Consider the following 13,121-nt stretch of genomic DNA (forward strand, 5'->3'; position numbering starts at 1 on the left):
TCCCAACGAGTAGTAGGAGGCCAGGACTCCTGGGTCCAGGCCCTTTACCTCTTCAGCGCTCTTAGGTCTCGGATTAGCAGGCTCCTAGCAGAGAATGGGACAGCTGGGGGGCCTGCTTCCCTTCTCAGTCGCGCTCTGCCCTGAGCCCCCGTGCACCTGGAGGTGGTCCAGCCCTCCTCCCTCCTCATTCTACCTTCCTCTCCCTTATAGCTGCCCAACTAGGCAAGGGCTCTAGATACAGCCCCACAGAGAGGACTAAGTACTCAGATAACATGCTCTAGTTCTCTCTCCTGGAGGGAGAGGAGGAGGAGGGATGGAAGTGGGGTTCCTCACCCTGCCATTTCCTTTTTTCTCTGCTTTTGATGGTGGGTTGTGGGGAGACGAAAGATCCTCCCTTCTCCTACCCACCTCCCCCTTTGGGATCCACTCCAGCCCGGACAGTCACCATAGCAACAGTAGACATGTGACTGCACAGGTCTCTCATAGTCACTATGGCAACCAATGTCCCCCATTCCCTTGGTTGCCATGGGGATTTGTCACATGGTTCCCCCCCAACCTGATAACCTGTGAGTCTCCCCGCTTACCCTTCCGTGTGTGAGGACAAGACAGCAGCCTGGGTAAGGGGAGTCCATATGTGAGGGGGGGGTCCCTTTAATTACCATGGCAACAAATCCACACCACCTGGTGACACATCTTCCTGTTGTTATGGCAACAGAGGAACATGGCCCAGTGACATACGGCCATATTCCCAAGGAAATGAGCCCTACCCTGAGAAGGGTGAAAGACCCCCCCCCATTAATTATTCCTTAATTCAGATTGTCCCAAATTTTCCTGTGCCTTGGTGTTTTCCCTGTCCATTTATGTTTACCTATAGGGGAAGGGGAGAGGTGAGAGTGGCAGGATGTACCCGGGAGTAAGGTGAATCGCCAAGAGGGCTCTTGAGAAGGGGCTTCTGTGGTCAAGAGCTGGAGGTGGGGTTGTTTGGAGGCAGACTCTGGCTATAAGAAGCCTCAGTGTGAGCATGTGTAAGGTGGGGACAGACAGAGGGACAGCCCCTTTATGGTGTCACTTCTCCCCCCACCCCCACTCATCATCAGTTCATCACTATTGAAGCAAACAAGGTAGGAAAACATGAATGGGGAGATACATCTGGCTTCTAGGCAGGGAGGCTGATTGACTGACTGACTCTTCATTCATTCACTCTTCCCATGTATTGATCACCTGCTACACGCCAGGCACCACTCGAGGCTCTGTAGGGGCTTGGGGGTAACAGAGTGCCCGTGCCTCAGCGAGGGAGATGAGACAAGGGCACAGATGACACTGCCATTAGAGGGGCCCACACAGTGTCCCGGGAGCCCCTCTTCCCAGGAGAACTACGCACCTGCCCCTATGTAGGGACATCTGCTCATATGGGTCCCTTCCAGAACCCTCTTCCCTATAGAGGAGAGGAGGGGCCTAGGTTGGGGAAAGCAGGCCAGTTCTTGAAGGTAATCGTGTCCTTCCCTTTTCAGACGATGGTCCCAAGGGAGCTCCCTCCCTGTCCCCTTTTTTCCAGGCTGACCCCTGGCTGACCCTTATTCTGGGGATAGGTCCACTGGGCTCCGGCTCCACGGAGGAAAACAGCTCCATGGAAACAGAGCTCTTTTAATTTCCCCCTTCCATCAACTTACCCCAAAAGCCTAGAATTTTTTTTTTTTTAACTCTTATTCCTGTGAGGATGTAAGATTAGGGAAATTGTAGTGCCTTGGGAATGTAGGGTACCTGCTGGTGGGAAGGGATGTGAGTCTGCGGGAAAAGGGCCTGGGTGACAGGAGGGGGTAGAAGGGCCTTGAGGTGATTGAGTGTGGGCTCCCGGAGAGGGGGTGTGGTCTGAGGTTCAGGACAGAGATGGGGTATGGCTGGGATCAGCTTCAAGGTGAGTCCTTGGGTCCCTGGCCAAAGCCTTCTCACTCTAGAAGTGGAGTTATGACAGGAAGATTCCATCTGCGCTGGGCGCTCTCTGTCTCACTGAGTCTGGCTTGGTGGGTCACGCTGTGGGCTGCCATGAGACCCTCCCTACCTCCATCCTCAAGGCCTTCTCCTTCCCCTGGCCCCCCACTCTCTGCTTGTTTCTAACCTCTTTACTCTTCCCCAGCCCTCTCATGTTTTCCTTGAGAAAACAGGATGCTTGGTCACTTATCTGTGAGTCTGGTGCCCAGAACTTTCTAAGGTCCAGAGGCCATTTTCTACATTCTCCTGTAGATGGGCTGGAAGTGAGCCCCTTAATGAAATCCACTCCGTGGAAGGACTCAGGGTTTAGAAAGACCCTTCTCTCCCCCTTGTTGCAAAACAGAGTCTTTGCTGGTTGAGGGTGGGGCTTCGCTGGAAGCCGTAAGAAGGTGTGATGGTGGCATGGTCTGTATACAGGGTACTGTCTGCTCTGCACAGGCTGGGGGCTTATGTCCAGCACAGGGCCTGGTGCGTAGTGGGTCCTCATTGTTTAACTGTGTGAATGTGTCTGGAGGCCGTGTGAGGGCTTTGAGAGGCCAGGGGCTGGCTGGGGAAGAGGCAGCCTGAGGCTCCAGTTCTGTGGTGCTTGTCTGTCTGGGGCCAGTGCGGTCGTGACAACCCCTTCCCTGCAGCCTGAGCAGCTATGGAAGCTGCTATCCCAGATCAGAAGCTTGGAAAACTCAGTCTCCTCTGGGTCTTTCCCGTGACCTTCAGCACACGACTTCTGGGCCTCAGTTTCCTTGGGTTCCGGGGAAGAAGGTGATCTAGCCCGGATGTTTCTCGGGGCTGTTGTGAGCATCCGATGTGACATGCTGTGAAAGTGCTTGGTAAACTGTAAGGCAAGCATAATCCGACTTTAGGTTTGTGTCACACATTCACATACATTATCTCATTTGCTTCTCACATTTTTCCCTGTGAGGTAGGGAGAATAAGACTCAGATTCAGCAGCAAACTCTCGGTGCCTGGCACGATCGATTTCATCCCCCAAATGCCTTGTGCAAATAGTCAGGGTATTTGTGGCTTTTCCTACTTTACAGAAGAGGAAGCTGGGAACAGAGGTGAGATGACCCGAGCTGGGACTAGCCGGCTACACCTGGCTACATCTCAGATGGGGTGGGCAGGTCAAGCAGTGGGAGGTGCTGGGGCAGGGCGTGGGGGCCCGGGCTCAACTCCACCCTGGCCAGATGTTTCCTTGACCACCTGGCACCTGGTTTGAGCGCATCAGCATGTTGGTAATCCTTCTCAACTGTGTGACCCTGGGCATGTTCCGGCCGTGTGAAGACATCGCCTGTGACTCCCAGCGCTGCCGGATTCTGCAGGTGAGCATGTGTGTGGGGGCAGGAGGGGGCAGCTTCTGATTTTTATAACCTTGACACCTTCTCTGCGAGAGGCCCTGAGCCCAGAGGAGGGGGTGGGGGTGGGGTAGGGGGCTGTTCCCCCACCCTTTTCTCAGTTTCAGCAGCCTCTTGTCCCCACATCAGGCCTTTGACGACTTCATCTTTGCCTTCTTCGCTGTGGAGATGGTGGTGAAGATGGTGGCCCTGGGCATCTTTGGGAAAAAGTGTTACCTGGGAGACACTTGGAACCGGCTCGACTTTTTCATCGTCATTGCAGGGTGAGGGCCTGGGCTTGGGGCAGGAGAGCGACGGATCAGATTGGTCCCTTCCCCAGGACCAGTTCTAGGCCCGGCCCCCTCCCCCAGCCCATCTACAGTGCGACTTTCTCCCTGGCTGTCCACCAAGGGTCCGGGGCTGTCCTATAGTGCTTGAGCCAGTACTTCTCTGAATTCCAAGGCCCCTGCGTCCACACCCTCCTCTGTTCATTCTCTGATAAGGAGTCTGTCTTTGGCATAGGGGTGGCCTTGCCCCCAGGGAGAGAGCTGGCTTTTCAGGGTCCCTTGGTAGAGGGGGAGGATTCCTGCCCCACCACAGCAGGATTCCTCATTGACCTCTTTTGACCCCCACGGCGGCCTCAGACTCAAAGGGCCTCCCTTTGGGCCCCTCCCTGCAGGATGCTGGAGTATTCGCTGGACCTGCAGAACGTCAGCTTCTCAGCTGTCAGGACAGTCCGTGTGCTGCGACCGCTCAGGGCCATTAACCGGGTGCCCAGTGAGTGACCCCTCAGCCCTCGGCCCCTGGGCGGAGAACCCCAAGAGGAGATATGGGAATCTCAGACCCCACCCCTACCTCCTGGCCACTCACAGGCCTCATGCGGGCCTGGAACACTGAGGCAGGCCCCCTGAGACAAGGGCTCAGTGGGGAGCTGGGTCGCTGGAGCCTAAGGGAACCCCCACCCGGGCTGCGGCCCTTCCCCCTCATTTCAGCCTGATTTTAGGTCAGAGTCTCAGGAATGTCTCAGATGACCCCTTCCCTTCAGCTAGATCACCCTCCCTCCGGTGGAATGGGGGCGGTGGGAGCAGGGTGGAGAGGCTGGCAGGCCAGGAGGAGTGGGTGCAAAGTGGGAGGGCCTTTTCTAGCCAGAACCGCCTCTCACGCGGTCTGGTTCTCATTGGTGAGACAGCACCGGCCACACCGAGCATGACTTCTCTCAAGACAGGGCCGCTGCACACCTCATCCTCCCGCTGTGTCCCCTTCCTCTTCCCACACCCTTCCAAGCCTCTGCAGCAACTGACTGCTGGGACAATTATCTAAATTAAACCGCATTAGTTTCTGAGCCAGCCAGGCTTTGGCAGCTCCAGCTCCCCTTGCATCCCGCCCCCCACCCTTTCTCAGGCCCCCTTTGCAACTCCCCAACCTACACAAGCTGCAGATGGTCTCTGCTGCCGTCCCAGGAGTGGGGTGGGTGGGGGCACGTTTCTGGGGCTCAGTGTCTGATGCAGCAGTAGCCCCCTTTGCTGCGTGTGCATGTGTGCCTGTGTGTGTGCCTGTGGGGTGTGTGTGTGTGTGTCTGGGTGGGCAGAGCTGCTCAGTGTGTCCTCCAGGCGTTGGTGTCCGTTGGTGTTAACAGGAACCCCAGATGAGGGGCATGTCTTCCCTCCTCTCGCGCCCCAGGTGATCGCTGGCAGATTTATAGACCTCTAACTACTCGGTGTAATTCCCTTAATGCAAACCCTGAGGAATTGATCTCAGCTGGAGCACAGAGGAGCTGAAGGGGGCTGGGAGAGGGGAGAGGGGAGAGGGACTGAGTGGCAGGGGCGGGGCAGGGCCACTTCGGTCACCAGGAGCAGTAGTTAGCAGCTGCTTAGAAGCTTTTTCCCTGGAGGGGTCAGGGGGCCACGAGTGTCACTTTGGGGGTCGAAACTAGCCACCAGAGGTCTGTGTGCTTGACAAAGGTTTGGTGGCCTGGGGGCTAGTTTAGATGTCCTAGATCTGGAGTGGGGAGGGAGGGCAGTATCCCTAACAGCATCTTAGGGGCATGTTTGTGGTGGCTTTCCCTGTGGAAGGGGTTGTTAACTGACGGCCACCTGTGTGTCCTCAGGTCCTGATGTGAGGGTCTGGACCAAGCACATACTAGACTCAGGGAGGGCCTCAGCACCATGGTGAAGCGCAGGGCATCTTGGCCCCTGCGGAGGGCTTGGCTCTCAAAGGGAAATTCCTGCCTGCTAACGCCCTTGCTGGAGTTCTCTGCCTTGGTTTCCCCAATGACTTTGGCGTCTATAACTTAGAAAGGTCAGGTGATTAGGATGTAGGGTGGGAGTGTGTGTGTGTGTGTGTGTGTGTGTGTGTGTGTGTATTGGGGAGTGGGATGCGGAAGCAGAGAGCCTGTCTAAGTCCTGGCACCTACACTTAGCAGCTCTGTGGTACTGGACAAGTCATGTTAGTTCTCTGAGCCTCAACCCTCATCTGCAAATTGGGGTGATATCAGCTCTGTGATGAAGCTGGGAGAGTTAAGTGGGATGCGGTGCCGGAGAATGCTTTGGAAACTGCAGCCACTCTGCTCATCCTTGGTGGTACTGTGCTCTGACTGGTGTGGGCAGGCCAAGAGGGATAGTGGGTAGGGGTTAGGGGCTGCGAGGGCTGCCTGCAGAGTTAGCAGTGTCTGTTGGTCTCCCTCCAGCTTGAGCCGGGCTGTCTCAGCCTCAGAGGCCCCGGTGGGCCCCCTCTGGGAGTGCTGCCAGGTCCCTGGCAGCCAGCCTAGCCCGGCTAGCCTGGCACCCCCAGCGTGGCTTCTGCCCCCACAGGCATGCGCATCCTCGTCACGCTGCTGCTGGACACGCTGCCCATGCTGGGCAACGTCCTGCTGCTGTGCTTCTTCGTCTTCTTCATCTTTGGCATCGTTGGCGTCCAGCTGTGGGCAGGGCTGCTTCGTAACCGATGCTTCCTGCCCGAGAATTTCAGCCTGTGAGTGGCACATGGGCCGGGAGGTGACCTGGGAGTGGCTGTGGGGCTGGGACCTCCCTCAGTTCCTGTTGCCGGTGACATATCTGTTCTCTTATTAGTGACATATCTGGTTATCAATCTTGGCTACACACTGGAGTCACCTGGGGAGTTTAAACAACGGCAAGGCCTTCATTCTCCCCACTGCCCATTTCGATTTCGTGGGTGTGGGGTTCAGCCTGGGCGTGGGGATTTTTAAAAGCTCCTCAGTGAGCCTAAAGTGCAGCTACGTTGGGAACCTCTGCTCTAGGATGGAGACTTCCCACGTCCCGACTCTGGAGTTTCACCCTCAATCTGCATGCTCCTGGCGCACCCCATCTGCACCCATGCATCCCTGCCCCTTCCCAGTGCTCGCCCTGTGTGCCTCAGTTCTTCCACCCAGCTCTCCCCGCCTGGGCCCTGTCCCCCGAGAACCCTGCTCTCAGCCTCATCCCTGTTTCCTCCGCAGCCCCCTGAGCGTGGACCTGGAGCGCTACTACCAGACCGAGAACGAGGATGAGAACCCCTTCATCTGCTCCCAGCCTCGCGAGAACGGCATGCGCTCCTGCAGGAGTGTGCCCACGCTGCGCGGGGACGGGGGTGGCGGCCCGCCCTGTGTCCTGGACTACGAGGCCTACAACAGCTCCAGCAACACTACCTGTGTCAACTGGAACCAGTACTACACCAACTGCTCTGCAGGGGAGCACAACCCCTTCAAGGGCGCCATCAACTTCGACAACATCGGCTATGCCTGGATTGCCATCTTCCAGGTGGGGCCGCCTGGGCGCTGGGAGAGTCCCCAGAACACAGTCCCGGCTTGGAGTGCTTGTCCTCGGGGTTGGGATGGGGTCAGGGCCTCCAGAGGAGACCGCAGGAGGCTTTAGGGGGCCCAGAAACAGCCTGCCCTCTGCCACCTCCGCAGGTCATCACGCTGGAGGGCTGGGTCGACATCATGTACTTTGTGATGGACGCGCACTCCTTCTACAACTTCATCTACTTCATCCTCCTTATCATCGTGAGTGATTCCTCAGGCCCCTGTGGGGATGGGGCATCCTGGGGAAATGGGTGGGGGGAGTCCAGAGAGGGGACCTGCTTGGTCTGAAGTTCTAGCTCTCAGGAAAAGTCCCATAGAGACACAGGCAGAAGGCACCTGTCATGAGGAGTCAGGAGGTAATCCAAGGTCAAGGGCTATCACTTACCACCACTTAAAATCTTGGGCAAGTCATTCCCTATGAGGCCCCCCAGCCCCACCCTGGGCATCTGTTTCCTCATCATTAAAATGGGTGGTCCTCAACCCAGGGTGATGCCGCCTCTCCCAGGGGGCATTTGGAAATGGCAAAGGGTGGTCCTGTTTTTTACGAGAACTAGGGGAGCACTACCGGCATTTTGCTGGGGGGGGTGGGGTGTAGATAACAGGCACCCTGAAATGACAGTCCTGCAAACGAAGAACTGTTCCACCCCGAATTCCCATCATTTGGTGTTGAGAAACACTGTGGGATCTCTTGTTCCAGCTCAGAAGTTCCAAGACTCTATGAGGATAGAAGACAGAGGCAAAAAGTAGCAATATTTAATCACTACCATTCATGATTAATAATTTAATTGCTACCACTTATAGCTAATATTTATTGAGCATTTACTATGTGCCAGTCCCTGCTCTGAGCACTTTTTCATGTGCTGGTGCATTTAATCCTCACCAAGAGCCTGTTGTTGTCTCCGTTTTACAGACGAGGAAGCTGACGTTTCCTCATTTGACCCCGTCAGGTGCTTTGCATGTGCTGTGGGTTAGTCTTGCTGGGTTGAGCGTCGCTGCCGAAGTGCGCTGTCACGTCTGCTGCCTGCTTAATCCTCAGAGCCCCCTGTGGGGTGGCAGGTGCAGGGACTGTGGCCGCATCTCCTAAATAAGAACTCTGAGCTTCAGAGGGCTTGGTCACTGGAGCTGAGAATTCAACCCCAGGCCACCGACTCCAAATCCAGCCCTTTTTCCATGTCACCAAGAGGCCAATGACAGAGGCAGACAGAGGGACAGATATTGAGAAAGAGAAATCTGAAAGAGAGAAAGAGACTAAGATCTACTCAGGACTTAGGCAGGCCCCAGAGAGTCAGAATAAAGACCTCTCGGTGAGTGGGAGGTGTCCCTGAGGAAGAACGACGCCCCACCCCCAACCATCCCTGGTATGGAAGCGTAGGGGCCTGTTCCCTTCCCCCCACCGTCACCTGGGTGGCAAGGCCAGCACCTCTGGGAAGTGGTTTCGTGACCTTTTCACGGGATCTTTTCACCACTCAGCTCTCCCTGGGCTTGGGGAGTGGGAAGGAAGCAGACAGAGAGGTAAGGGGCCTGTTTCCACCCTCCCACACACCCCATGAAAAATCTTTCCAAACAGCTCTCTGGAATCACACTAGTGAAGCTAATTATCATAATTACTAGGACACAAGCTAGGGAAAAAAATCTGCTTTGTCACCATAAATATTCATTACCTTCATTCCGGTTTGTTAGCCAAGCAATTGCCACCCCAGAAGCCCGGGGGAAACTGAGGCATGGAGGTGGAGACGGGGGAGTGTGGCCAAGTCAGAGTGGCAAGCTGGCTAGTCTGCAGGGTTCAGCGTTCAGCCCATTACCCAGCTGGGGGAGGGGAAAGGCCAAGGCCAGTGGTCACGAGGATACCGAGGTCCCATGGTTAAGGGTCGCACTCAAGCTTACGCAGCTAGACTTGGGGCTAGAAGCAGGAGTTTTGTGAACAATGTTTTTGCCAAGATCTCAAAAGCTCAACCCGATGTGAAAACCCCACGTCCCCAAGATAGCATTCATTTCCACAGCCTTACCTAACTCCTAATGGGAATTGGGGAGGGGGTGCCCAGAATCTCGGAGGATGGGCATGTTGAGGGGCAGGGAGTTTGGGAGATATCCTTGCCAGATAACCTCATGATCAATAGCAATGCCTTGGAATTCCATAGAGGTTGGTTCAAGTCTAAGCTTTGCTGTGCATGGGCTGAATGATCATGGGCAAATTCCTCAACCTCTCTGAGCCCCAGTTTCCTCACTTGTCAGATGGAGACAGTAAAGGTGTCCCCTCTTGAGATCGTTATGAGAATAAAACAGGATGATGCTTGGACAATCATTGAGCCCAGCGCCTGGCCCACAGGGATCACTCTGTACTCGGTGGCTGGCACTGTGGCTCCCTGTCCTTCAGGCTGTCTCCTCTTGCTGTCCCCACCCCAATAGGTGGGCTCCTTCTTCATGATCAACCTGTGCCTGGTGGTGATTGCCACGCAGTTCTCAGAGACCAAGCAACGGGAAAGCCAGCTGATGCGGGAGCAGCGGGTGCGGTTCCTGTCCAACGCTAGCACCCTGGCCAGCTTCTCCGAGCCGGGCAGCTGCTATGAGGAGCTCCTCAAGTACCTCGTGTACATCCTCCGGAAAGCAGCCCGAAGGCTGGCCCAGGTCTCCCGGGCAGCGGGCGTGCGGGCCGGGCTGCTGAGCAGCCCAGCTCCCCGCGGGAGCCAGGAGCCCCAGCCCAGCGGCAGCTGCCCTCGCTCCCACCGCCGTCCGTCTGTCCACCACCTGGTGCACCATCACCACCACCATCACCACCACTACCACCTGGGCAACGGGACGCTACGGGTCCCCCGGGCCAGCCCACAGATCCAGGACAAGGATGCTAATGGATCTCGCCGGCTCATGCTGCCACCACCCTCGACACTCGCCCTCTCCGGGGGCCCTCCGGGGGGTGCAGAGTCTGTGCACAGCTTCTACCATGCTGACTGCCACTTGGAGCCAGTCCGCTGCCAGGCACCCCCTCCCAGGTCGCCGTCTGAAGCATCGGGCAGGACTGTGGGCAGTGGGAAGGTGTACCCCACCATGCACACCAGCCCTCCACCAGAGATGCTGAAAGAAAAGGCGCTAATGGAGGTGGCCCCCACCTCTGGACCCCCCACCCTCACCAGCCTCAACATCCCACCCAGGCCCTACAGCTCTATGCACAAGCTGCTGGAGACGCAGAGTACAGGTGAGAACTCTGGGTGGAGGCACGTTGGTGCCCCTCACCCAGGGACCGGGTGATATCCCATCCCAGCCAGGACTGGGGCGTCTGGAGTCAGGACAGGGCTTGGATTCCCATCCTGCCACTCTTGGCGTTGGGACCTTCAGCGAGTCACATGGCTTCTTTGAGCCCTAATTTTCTCATCTGTTAAAACGGGAATCATAATTCCTACACTGTAGTAATAACAACAGCTGTCGTGTAATGAGCACGTGCTACGTGCTCTGCTCTGTGCTGTTTGCAGTTGTGATGGATTGCTGTGTGCCTGTCACATGCTCCTCAGGCAAAACCCCACTGGAGCCTCTCAGCAGCTTAAGGGATAAACTTCCTTATCATCCCCATTTTACTGATGAGACAAAGGAGGCTCGGAGAGGTTGTGTGACTTGCCCGAGGCCGTGCCACTGGTGAGGGGTGGAGTCGGGGCCCTCTGACTCTGAGGCTCTATAGTCCTCGTTGCAGGTTCAGAGGGGAAATGGTGTGTGACTGTGGTGAGCACCGCGTCCCGTGCTAAGGGCGCTCTTGTAAACATGAGTGTCACTCCGTCCCCATAGGGAGACCTGGGGCTTGGTGCAGCAGGTCCTCAGGGGCTGCTAGGCTGATGGGTGGAACACCCAGTGTCGAGGGGAAGGGAGCTGCTTGCCCCTGGGGGCATCCCCCAGTCAGGCAGGGTGGCACACCCTCCTCCACAGACAGACTCGCTGTAGCCGAAGCCCAGGCCCTGTGTTTCAGGAAGGATGTGGCACGTGGGAGAAGTGGGATATTTGTGGGCTGTTCTGTGGGAATGTGGGCTGGGACAGGAAGGTGCCGCCACAGAACGCAGTGGGAAGGGTTCTCGTGCCAGCTCCTCTACTACCCTGCCAAGGGGCGCCAGCCAGCCGCACACACGCATGGTTCTATTTCCTTCTGTGTAAAAGGCAGGGCTGGGACCATCACAGCTGTCAGTGGTGTTTACTGATGTCCTCCTGCATGCAGGCGGAAGGGCTGGGCCCCGAGCCAGGCGTCTTCAAATCCATGCTTTCTCTGGGTAGTCGCTGAGGTTCCTTTCGGCTCTCACAGTCTACGGTCAAAGCTGTATTTAAATCGACATTGGCGTCTTGGGATAGGTCACTGTGCACATGCGCAGTCTGGGGGTGTGTGTGTGTGTGTGTGTGTGTGTGCGCATGAAGGTGTCTGGTGTGTGTATGTGCCCGTCTGCATGCACATGTCTGGTGTTCATATGTGCATGTGTCCACACGTGTCTGATGTGTATAGGTGCGTGTCCGTGCACACGGGGTGGTGCTCTTGTCTGGTGTGTGTGCACGCCCATGTGTGCACATGCCTGGCACGCGTGCACCGTGTGGTATGTATGGGTCTGTGCACACTTGTGTTTGGCTGTGTGTGTGTGACTCATAAATTGTATGCATGTGTACACAGTACATGCATGTATGCGAGTGTGTGTCTAGTGCACATGTGCGTGTGTCTGGTGTGAGAACATACATGAATACACATGTATGGGTGTGTGTCTTAAGGAACCCTTGGAAAATGCTACTTAAAGCAGTGTTAATGCAGGGCTGGCTTCCCTGGGAAGGAAAGATGGTCTAGGCTCCTCCCTGAAGGCTCCTAGGTCAACGGCACGAACCCTAGGACAACCAGCAGTGACTGTCAGTGGGATGCTATTGGCATTTGGGGGCATTCTCTTACTCAGGATTGCCCACATTGCAAGTCATTCAGCACCCCTGCCCACCAAGTGCCTAGCACCCCCATCATTGAAAGAATCCCAAACTCCCCCACTCATTTTATACACACTCTGAGGGAAGGGTGACCCCAAGTTGGAAACCCTGGAGTCTCTAACCTCTACTCTCCTGTCCCAGGCGCCTGCCAAAGCTCTTGCAAGATCTCCAGCCCTTGCTTGAAGGCAGACAGTGGAGCCTGTGGCCCAGACAGCTGTCCCTACTGTGTCCGGACTGGGGCAGGGGAGGTGGAGCTCGCCGGCCACGAGATGCCTGACTCAGACAGCGAGGCAGTTTATGAGTTCACACAGGACGCCCAGCACGGTGACCGCCAGAATCCCCACAGCTGGCGTCGACGGAGCCTGGGGCTGGACGTGGAGCCCAACTCTGTGCTGGCCTTCTGGAGGCTGGTCTGTGACACCTTTCGGAAGATTGTGGACAGCAAGTACTTTGGTCGGGGAATCATGATTGCTATCCTGGTCAACACACTCAGCATGGGCATCGAATACCACGAGCAGGTAGGGACACGGGCAAGGGCACGGTCCCTGGGCTGGGGACCCTCTGCCTTCCTCCCCTCCCACCCCGTGTTCGGTCTCCTCTCCATGCTGCTAGCTTGCATGACAGGGAGGAGGACAGGAGGGAGATGCACCCATGCGGGGGTCTCTCTGGAGCGTGAAAGCCAGTGAATGTCATACAGTCTCTGAGTGTGGAGGTTGCCCAGGGCAGGGGCAGGGTCTGAGCTGGGTGTGTTTCATCTGGGAAGGCTTCTGAGAGGAGGTGGGCTTTAAAGAATTTAAATGAGCGATGAGCATCAGATGGGGGCAAGGCCTTTTTGGAGGGACAAGTCACATACAGGGGGTGGGCTGGGCCCCCGGGCATTCACCGGACTCAGTAATTAGGGGTGTGATTGACTGGAGGCAGCAGGGGGCTGTGCAGGTGGAGGTGAGGAGTGGAGGGCTGTTGCCTGCCCCCGGGCGGGGTAGGGAGGGAGGCCATCTGCTCTTGGCCTCTGTTCTGGGAGCCGTGCTGTGAACGGGGAGGGCGGCTCTAGGTGGAAGAGAGCTCCCAGCATG

General features: G+C 56.6%; 1 protein-coding gene across 16 annotated transcripts in view; it reads left to right on the forward strand.

The window, feature by feature from the left end:
* The window catches only part of CACNA1G (calcium voltage-gated channel subunit alpha1 G), a 62,845-nt gene that overhangs the window by 4,920 nt on the left and 44,804 nt on the right, over positions 1–13,121 (forward strand). For all 16 annotated transcript variants that reach the window (XM_060291267.1, XM_060291273.1, XM_060291266.1 and 13 more), the window contains exons 2-9: positions 3,196–3,308; positions 3,471–3,604; positions 4,000–4,097; positions 6,131–6,290; positions 6,775–7,075; positions 7,228–7,320; positions 9,526–10,309; positions 12,190–12,566. In XM_060291267.1, coding sequence (XP_060147250.1) covers positions 3,196–3,308; positions 3,471–3,604; positions 4,000–4,097; positions 6,131–6,290; positions 6,775–7,075; positions 7,228–7,320; positions 9,526–10,309; positions 12,190–12,566 — 2,060 coding nt within the window. The remainder of the gene's footprint in view (positions 1–3,195; positions 3,309–3,470; positions 3,605–3,999; positions 4,098–6,130; positions 6,291–6,774; positions 7,076–7,227; positions 7,321–9,525; positions 10,310–12,189; positions 12,567–13,121) is intronic.

This window comes from Globicephala melas, chromosome 20 (genome assembly GCF_963455315.2).
Source record: "Globicephala melas chromosome 20, mGloMel1.2, whole genome shotgun sequence".
Lineage (NCBI taxonomy): Eukaryota > Metazoa > Chordata > Mammalia > Artiodactyla > Delphinidae > Globicephala > Globicephala melas.